This window comes from Cavia porcellus, unplaced genomic scaffold, assembly GCF_034190915.1.
Source record: "Cavia porcellus strain 051 isolate PalLab524CR breed Dunkin Hartley unplaced genomic scaffold, mCavPor4.1 scaffold_7, whole genome shotgun sequence".
NCBI lineage: Eukaryota > Metazoa > Chordata > Mammalia > Rodentia > Caviidae > Cavia > Cavia porcellus.
Genome location: NW_026947490.1, coordinates 32,634,221 through 32,644,219, shown reverse-complemented (window position 1 = coordinate 32,644,219; position 9,999 = coordinate 32,634,221). Strand labels below are relative to the sequence as shown.

General features: G+C 50.0%; 1 protein-coding gene across 1 annotated transcript; it reads right to left on the bottom strand.

The window, feature by feature from the left end:
- Window positions 1-740: 740 nt before the first annotated feature.
- LOC134476908 (uncharacterized) lies at window positions 741-9,732 on the bottom strand. The gene is made up of 2 exons (XM_063253249.1): window positions 9,170-9,732; window positions 741-3,780 (listed from the first exon to the last, which is right to left on the bottom strand). The coding sequence occupies exon 2, from the start codon at window positions 3,711-3,713 to the stop codon at window positions 1,839-1,841; it is 1,875 nt and encodes a 624-aa protein (XP_063109319.1). The 5' UTR covers window positions 3,714-3,780; window positions 9,170-9,732; the 3' UTR covers window positions 741-1,838.
- Window positions 9,733-9,999: the final 267 nt, after the last annotated feature.

Sequence of the window (9,999 nt, the reverse complement as noted above, 5' to 3'; positions counted from 1 at the left end):
CTTTGACAAAGGTGCCAAACACATTCACTCATTGCAGGAGACGCCGACAAGCCATAGCAGTTAGTCATCCTTGCCCTTATTCTGTTTTCACATCATGTGCTATGTCTATCCTTCGTTTTGACTGACTGCTTTGTTTTGTCATATTTGGTTTTATTCTCTTCCAAAAAAATAATCAGAACAATGGGAGTAATAAAATCCAAAATATGTAAAATTTTTGTAAAAAAGAGGAAAAAAAGTGCTCTAAAGGATACAACTCAAAGTGTGTTTAGGTGTGTTAAGATAGATGACCATATTACTTAGTTTTTGTTTGATCACTGAACACAACTGTTTGCAGTCTCATTGTTTGAATGTCCACTTTGTATGCTTTAAACCTGTAACTTGATCAACTATTTCTAAGATGACAATATGTAATCTATTAAATAGTGATTTCTTACCTTTTTTTGTAATTCTGTATTACTTCTACTCTTACACTGTTTCGATTTTTTTGTTTTTTCTTTTTTTCCTTTTAAATAAAAAATAAAAAAAACCCTGTTCTCTCATAGGTTCGATAACACAGAAGAAATGGACAGATTCCTAGAAATGTATGAATTACTAAAGCTGAGTTAAGAAGATGTAAAATTGATGAGTAAACCAACTTCTAGCAATGAAATTGAAAATGTAATTAAGTCCTTACCTACAAAGAAGAGCCAAGGTGTCGGTGTCGATCCCGGCCGGCAGGAAAAAACACACGACACGAGTAGTCGGCGGATAGCCTCTGGTTTATTTTCTCTCTCCGTACGCCCTGTTCCGGGATCTCGGATCCCGCCTGAGGGAAGCCTCCTCTGGTCCGTTCCCTACGGCTCCTTGTGTGCTTCTCTCAGCAGTCCCTCTTCTTAGTGTGTGTCCTCGCCCCAGGGGTGGTGTCAGCATATATATGGACACATCGACCAATCACATCAAAGTAGGCAAGACGAGCTGATTGGCCAGCGTCAGCTGTTGCTGGGCAGACTAGCTTACAGGGCGTGTTGTTTACTAGCTAGGGAGCAGGAAATGGGCGCCATCTTGGCATACTCGATGGGAGGGGTAATCTAGCTCAGGCTTCACTCCTCACCACAGGCCTCATATCACTCGGTCGACGGGAGGGGCAATCTAGCTCAGGCTTCACTCCTCACCACAGGCCTCATATCACTCGGCCAGGCTCCCAACATCTCCCCCTTCTTTATTTATTAAGATAGTGTGGTCTGTGGGTCCATGTGAGGTGTCTGGGAGTGGGCCTATTTCGCAGGCCGAGGCATGAGAGAATGTAGAGGTCTATACCCTGCTGTGCATCACCTTGTCTCGTACATATCCTTGCGCCAGGACCATGCTCAAGGTGAGTGGTTCATTTTTTCGCAGGGCCAGGCTTTTCTGAACCGAACCTGGATGCATATAGACATTCATTCCTGCCTTCCCCTCAACCCTTGAGGCGGATGGCACTGCAGTACCCTTGGTCTCGCATCTCAATGCCATAACTCTTACTCCCTAGAGGACCCTCGGAGTAGAGCCTGTCTTAGGTTGATCAGGAGAACTTCTCCCGTCTTACCCGTCGTTGGCTTGCCCACTCAACTCTTAAAGCTTATATCTTGGGGGAGACACGGAGGGGTCCGCCGAGTGACATTTGAGGAACCGCGTAATCACTAATTACCAACCATAATCCCCGTTCACTACAATCACTAATTACTATTTTCTAATTATCAATGGGAACACGCCTTAAGCGTGGGGTCCTTCTAGTCTAAGTTCGCAGCCGCGACGGGGAAGGAGACGTACGTAATAATACTAGAACATCCGTAAGAATAATGGCGAGGGCAGCCACGTACTGGTTAAAGGAGCCGTGCCTTTCTAGCCTGAGCCCAGAAAACGCTAGGTGTGGAATCCCCTTGACTCTGGGCCAGCAACATCATCAATGTCATATGTGTCTTTTGGGTCGCCCTTATCGACCGCAGGCACCTAAGAGTCACGAGAGTGACAACCACAAGAGCAAGAATGATCCCATACGCAAGAAGTGACGAAGGTTTGAAGAAAGAGCCTATCTGGCTTAGGACATCATCAAAAAAGGAGGCTGTAAGTATAGGCACCTCTATCTGATCTAGCTGCCGGATAGTCATATCCAGGCGCACGCTAGCGTTCCAAAAGGAAGAATTATAGGTGGTGAGAACATAATCCTGAAATTGCCTGTAAGCCGAACGGTTGACCTGGATGGGGGTAACGCACAACTGGGTGAATGCCCATCTGGCGTCACATAAATTGTTAGCCACCTCCCAGAGTCCCTGGACTTCCTGAGCGATTAGGTCGATCTGCTGCTGTAACGCCATTATGGCGTTGTGCTGGAGGAGGTTGACTTCTTGTTGCTCCCTCAGCGCCAGGGAGGTGGTGTCCGTAAGATTGGTAAAGGCCTGAGCCGTCAGCGTAGACTGGGTCAGAGCAACGGCAGCCGTCACAGCCGTCGCAGTCAGAGTCACGAACAGTGCTGTCAGGGCCGCTGTGATCCCAAAATCTCTCTTACGTCTGAGCATGGGTAGTTGGTCCTGCTGATAGACGGGATGAACCCAAACAGATTCGTTAAAGGGAACCCACATCAGTGGGGGTCGAAGAGCCAACATAGCATACGGGAAAGACCCATTCCAGCAGTTCCCTGTAAAGCATGGTTGGTTACTGCACTTAAAGGAGATGTCAGCAGAGAATACCCATAAGTAGGGCGGTTTTACGCATGCAGCCTCAGAATTAAGGGTGACATTGGTGGTTCCATTAGAGGCAGAAGCGTTAATAGCGAGCATGGGTCTTAAGTCCATGCAGGCTCCGGTGGAAAGGCACAACCAATTTTCATTAAGGGGGAAGGGGAAGCTTATTGCCCACTTGTTGTTCACTCTCAGGTAGGACTCCCACCAGGTCAACGCGAATATGTTGTTACTACCGGATGGAGGAGAGAACCGGGACCACCAAGACATGTTTAGATGAGTCACTCCCACGCCGTCGACAGTACAGGGCTGCCATGAAAGTTGTGACAGGTCCACCATCTGTCTTTTTCGGCTTGGGGACACACGGTATGGGCATGTGGGGAAATCGGGACGGGTGTGCATGGCTGCTCGGGGTTTGCAGGTTGAGTTAAAAGTGATGACTCCGCCGCTAAGTGTGCCAGCTTTAAAACATCCAGGCGAATGCAGGGATGGGACAGACAACCTCACCGTCAGGGAGGTATTGTACCATTTTACAAGGAGGGGCAGGAAGCTAACGCAGGATCCCCGGTGACACGAGGGGTTACTATTAGTGGAAAAAATGACCACATCATTGGTGATGGGAAGGTCAAAACGTATGGGTCTGATGATTAACGGTATATCTGGTATGCAAGGCAATCTGGCGGAGCAGTTTTTTGCATACAACTTTGGGAGAGAGGGGGCTGTGGTGGAGATAGCGGCTAGCGCTGGCGGATGATGTATTGCTGCCCACACCAAGTCTGCTCCTATTTCAGTAGTGGTGGTGAGCATCAAAACCAGAAGGAAGGGGGCTGCCGGAAGGCGGCGTGGCCTAGCCACTCTGGCTGCACCGTACCCTAAAAGAGAGCCAATTACTATCGAGAGCATAATCATTACTGTGTCCCATAAGTCATACGGTATTCCTCGGTCGAGCAGCAATATCCTGGTCGGACCGATCTTGATTAGGCTGTCCGCTGCCGTTGAGTTTTGGAGTGTCTCCTGCATTATGTTTCGTTGGATTCGCCACGCGCGTCAGCCGTTCTGGGACCCACAATGGTTCTCGTCCTGGTTCCTGTGGGAAAACACAAACCGCACCTCGGTTCCAGCTAACTACTGGATCCGGGCCCATCCATTGTCCCGTCAGGACATCTTTCCATTTCACCCATCCCCTATTGCCAGGAGATGGATTACAATGTTCCATGGCCGGGGAGTGATTGTTGTTATTCAGGTTCAAAAAATTGTATGTGAACAGTGCCATGGAAAGCCGTGCCTTTGGGGGCAGGCCCTGACTTATTCCCCCTTTTTGTTTTTGTAGAATTTCTTTAAGGCTCCTATGAGCCCTTTCAATAATTCCTTGACCTTGGGGATTGTATGGGATGCCATGTTTTAACTGTACCCCCATTTTTTCACAGAACTCATTAAAGGCTCTGCTTGTATAAGCTGGTCCATTATCAGTTTTTAATATTTTTGGTTTGTCCCATGCGGCCCAAGCTGTCAGGCAATGATTGATTACATGAGACACCTTTTCGCCAGTTTCAGCAGTCGCAAATATAATATGAGAGCAGGTGTCCGTAGAGACATGAACATATTTAAGAGATCCGAATTCTATCATATGTGTGACATCCATTTGCCAAGTGTCGCCAGGAATCAATCCCCTGGGGTTAACTCCCGTTGATACGACGGGTGTGTATGTGGCGCAAGAGCCGCATAACCGTACGATGTCCCGCGCGTCAGCCCTGGAAATGTGGTACTGGTTGGCTAACGTCCTGGCGTTGACATGAAATCTGTCATGAAACAGACGGGCTTGTTCTATTGAAGATAACATATTGAGTATCCACAACGGGCGAGTGGCCACGTCAGCTGCCGCATTGCCCTGTACCATGGGCCCTGGCAGGCGCGTATGTGCTCTTATGTGAGTGATGTATATTTTGTTGTGTCTATTTATCAGCAGAGTCTGGATAGACAAAAACAAATTAGTCACTTTGGAGGTTGGCTTAATCGGGCCCGCAGTCTCAAGGACCTGCATGGCATTAACAACGTATTTTGAATCAGAAACAATATTAAGGGCCCCTGGGAACTTCTCGAGGACGGTTTGTACAATTTGTAACTCTACCACCTGTGGTTGATCTGGTTCAAATTGCATGCTGATCGGAGGCATACCTGAGACCACATAGGCCCCTATCCCGGTTTTTGACCCGTCCGTATAGATCGTTGTTGCAGGAGTAAGTGGTGTGGACGCGGTGATTTTTGGAAATATCACCGGATGTTGAGTAACAAACTGTAGTATGGGGTCCCTGGGGAACTGGTTGTCTATCTCCCCAAGAAAAACACATCTCAGGATGGCCCACGTATCTATACAAGCAGTCAGGATTTTTATTTGAGAAGCGGTATAAGGTACCCGAATAGCATGGGGTGCAGAGCCAAAATGTTGGATAGCCCTGCCATGTGCCTCCAAGGCCAGGGAAGCGACTGTTTCCGGATAATGTTCGATAATCTTGGCAGGTGAGACCTTAGGGTGCACCCACAAAAGTGGTCCCTTTTGCCAAATCACTGCCGTAGGTTGAGAAACGGTCTGCAACAAGCAGACCTCAAAAGGCTGTTCTGAGTCAATTCTCCGCAATGCAGCTGTACTTAGGGCTTCCTCTATCTTTCTCAGAGCAACTCTGGCTTCCGGGGTGAACTCCCTGGGGGAGGCAATATCCGGGTCTCCTTTCAGGAGGTCGAACAGGGGCTTTAAGTCCGAGTTAGGGATGTGTAAATAAGGTCTGATCCAGTTTATATCTCCCAGTAGCTTTTGCATGTCATTCAAGGTCCTTAGACTATCTGTTCTGATGGTTACCTTTTGTGGAGAAATCGATGTGGGGGAGACTTTGGTGCCCAGGTAGGTCACTATGTCTCCTCCCTGAATCTTGTCAGGGGCAATATGTAAATTTGCCTTTCTCAGGGCCCTGACCAATTGGCCAAGCATATCCTCCAACTCAGTCACATCTTTTGCACTGATTAGCAAATCATCCATGTAATGAATACATCTAATTCTGGGGAAGGCTTCACGCAAGGGGGCCAGTAGAAAATCAAGATACATCTGACACATGGTGGGACTGTTGGCCATACCCTGGGGTAATGTAACCCACTCGTACCTCTGATCAGGACTCTCTTGGTTAATGGTGGGTAGGGTAAAGGCGAATCTGTGGGTGTCCTCTGGATGCAGGGGGATTGAGAAAAAACAGTCTCTAAGATCTATGGCATAGACTGACCAGGACCGAGGGATGGCTGAGAGGGCTGGTAGTCCCCTCTGGATCGCCCCCAGGGGCTGCATCTGTGAGTTGACAGCCCTCAGATCATGGAGCAGCCTCCACTTGCCTGATTTCTTCCTGATAACAAAGACAGGGGTATTCCAAGGGGAGGTTGACGGCTTTACGTGTCCCGCCTGAAACTGGGTTTTGACTATCTCAGTTAATGCTAAAAGCTTCTCCTTGGGTAAGGGCCACTGAGGCACCCAAACTGGATTTTGAGATTTCCAGGTAATCTTAATTGGAGCGGGCAGGAGAAGTTTCTCAGTGGCCCCTAGGAAAAACCCAACCCGTGTCTACCTTCCCTTTTTTCTACAGGTACGGGGGATGTCCGGCCCTGCAGGGCTGCGCCCAGGCCCTTGCCGGGGACATATCCCTGATTTTTGAGTATCCCTTTGGCTTGGGGAGAGCAGGTGGATGTAAGAGTGACATCCATCTGGGTGAGAACGTCTCTTCCCCACAAGGATACTGGCAGCTGCAAAACAAAAGGTTGAAAATGTCCTCGGTGACCTTCCTCATCACCCCAAGGCAGGGTCACGGCACTAACCTGGGGGGCAGCCACTATCCCCAATCCTTGGAGTGTGTTGTCAGCTGTGTTGGTAGGCCAACTGGGAGGCCAGTCTTTCTTGGAGACGATGGAACGGTCTGCCCCTGTATCTAGGAGTCCTGTTATCTTTTTTCCGTTAATCCTGAGCGATAGCATGGGCCTTTTATCAAGAGTCATATGAAGTCCTTCAAAAATTTCCTTAGAGGAGCCAAGTCCCTGACCCCCTCTAACCCGTTGACCGGACCGGGGTCTCTCATGGAGACTGGGGAACAGTAAAAGTTGTGCTATCTTATCCCCTTCATTAATTACTATGGTCCCTATATGAGATTGTACCATGATTTTGATGTTTCCTAAATAATCTGGGTCTACAACTCCAGGGATCACGGTAAGGCCCCGGAGGGCTGTGGAGGACTGTCCAATCACTAAACCAACTAGCTTGTCGGGTAGTGGTCCTTTGGAGGTGGTTTCAACCACCTGAACGCCCATATCGGGTGTTAATAGGAGTCTGGAGGCGACACAGAGGTCCACGCCTGCTGGCCCGGGGGTGGCCCCTGTGGGGGGGTGCCATCTTGTGTTGTCCTGTCTAGGGAGTGGGGGCCCGTCCGTAAGGAGGGCCCCCTCTGGCCGTTTTTTGGCTCCGTAGACTCCCTGCCACTAATACGGTTCCCCTGGGCATCAAAAATAGATCTGCAATCTTTTGCTTTGTGAGAACCTTTACCGCACCTTTCGCAGGTTCCCGTTCGTCTGTCTGATTCCTGTCTCTTGGATATAAACTCCCCCTGTCCGGTCTTGGGGCAGTTTTTCCTTATATGGCTGGGATCCCCACACTGGAAACATCCCCTGGGCTTACCAGGGTGATTGGTCTTCTGAGGCCCTGTCTGTTGTAAGGCGGCGGCTAAAAGGGCAGCCACGCCTGAGTTGGATAATGGCCCCCCTATTTCTCTACAAATTTTAATCCAAGCCTCTATGTTTTTACCTTTATGGGGTGCTATGGCTGCCCTGCAGTCCTTGGTGCACTGTTCGAAGATTAACTGTTTAATAAGAGGAGCAGCAGCACTCGGATCTGAAAAGAGTCTGTCAGCTGCCTCCTGCATTCTGGCCACAAAATCCACAAAAGGTTCTGTGTTGCCCTGAACAATTTTAGAGAGGCATTGTGAGGCCACCCCTGTGTTGTTTACCTGCTTCCAGGCGCGGATGCCTATGTTATGTATCTGTTCATACACATTTGGAGGGAATCTAGTTTGATCTTGAGCGTACTGACCCTTACCCATAAGCATATCCTCATTTTGCCCTCTATGGCCCCTAGCCGCATTTTTTTCAGCCTGTTCGGCGGCAAACTCAGTATACCAGGCGCGCCAATCCAGAAAAGCCCCGGGGGCCAGGCAGGCTTTAGCCAGTTGGGTCCAATCACTGGGCGTCAGAAAGCCACCGGCAGACAAATTCTCCAACATAGTTATAGTGTAAGGAGCAGTAGGGCCAAATGTGGCAACCGCATTTTTAAGCTCCTTAATTTGCTTGATCTCCAGTGGTTCCCAGTAATTGGGTCCTTGGCCTTGCGCCAGGAGCACCGGATAAAGCCCACATTGTTCATACTCATTCGCCCCTTGAGGAATCTGTTCCATTCTAAATGTCCATCTACGAAAATACCTTCCCTGGGACCTTGGCATTTTTTCACAGGGTGGTGCCTCCCCATGAGATGTCTGTCCCTCCCTATCACAAAATTGTATCTCTTTGTAACATGGCCGACCAGTCTTTGGGGCACAAGATGGCGGGTCGCCAGGCAGACAAGATGGTGGCCCTACATGTGACAACGGTCCAGGCCACTCCCTCCATGGGGGGGGTGACGGAGGAAGGCCCCAGGCCGCCATCTCACCACAGGAACCGGTGTTTGGGACCTCCCAGGGTGGCGCGGAAGGCTCTACGGCTTTCCGTTGGGGAGTGCTCAGGAGTTTCCTTCCCTTCTCTAGGTCTGTCTGCATCTTGACTAGGTCTCTACGTAAAGCTGCAAAGGGATTAGGGGGGTCACTTGCCTCATTGTCCTCGCCTTCCGAGGTATCTGAGCCCGAGGAATCCGAGGCAGGGGGTACCTCTCTCTTGCCTCGCTCTCGCGAGCGCCTCCGCACGCTCCCTGCGACGGACCCCTCTCGGGAGGACTCCGAACGGGCCCCTTCAAAAGCTCGGCGGGCCTGAGAGAGCCCATCTGCGCTATCCTTAGCCCCATTCCTCTCCCCTTTGAGGCATGAATGAATCATCTCCCAGAGCGGCCGAACCGAAAGTGGGAGTCGGCGCTCCTCTTCTGCTCTTTCTAAATCCTTACCTAATTTCTCCCAGCAAGGTAGGGACAAGTGCCCCGTCGGCAGGAACCAGGGTGCCGCCTCATCTACTTGTTGGAGAAACTCCGTAAGTGTCTTGGAGCTCATTGATATACCTGAAATCTTGAGCAGGTCTTTCACCGCTCTTACCAGTGACTTGGAACTCTTAGTGGGTAAGTTGCCCATGCCTGTCACTGAGGAGTCCGTTCTCACCGTGTGAGGCTAACCTGCCACATACACGTGAGCTTGAGGGGAGTCTAAAAAGCCCTGTAGGTGCGCGCCACCCAGAGCCCAGGTTTATCCCCTACTCACCTGTCCTGCAGAGCAATACTGGAGCGTCGTCCGCCTCGTCTCGGGGGTGATCAGTTCCCCGTACGGGCCACCAAATGTCGGTGTCGATCCCGGCCGGCAGGAAAAAACACACGACACGAGTAGTCGGCGGATAGCCTCTGGTTTATTTTCTCTCTCCGTACGCCCTGTTCCGGGATCTCGGATCCCGCCTGAGGGAAGCCTCCTCTGGTCCGTTCCCTACGGCTCCTTGTGTGCTTCTCTCAGCAGTCCCTCTTCTTAGTGTGTGTCCTCGCCCCAGGGGTGGTGTCAGCATATATATGGACACATCGACCAATCACATCAAAGTAGGCAAGACGAGCTGATTGGCCAGCGTCAGCTGTTGCTGGGCAGACTAGCTTACAGGGCGTGTTGTTTACTAGCTAGGGAGCAGGAAATGGGCGCCATCTTGGCATACTCGATGGGAGGGGTAATCTAGCTCAGGCTTCACTCCTCACCACAGGCCTCATATCACTCGGTCGACGGGAGGGGCAATCTAGCTCAGGCTTCACTCCTCACCACAGGCCTCATATCACTCGGCCAGGCTCCCAACACCAAGGCCCTGACAGATTCACTGCAGAATTTTATAAGAAACACAAAGAAGACTTAATGCCGACACTCTTCACACTCTTCAATGAAATAGAAAAGGACACAGTTCTTCCTCAGTCATTCCTGGAAGCAAATATAACTCTATTACCAAAAGCTCAGAAGGACCCATCTGAAAAAGAGAACCACAGGCCAATCTCCCTAATGAACACAGATGCAAAAGTCCTCAATAAAATATTGGCAAACAGGATGCTGTAAATCATCAAGAA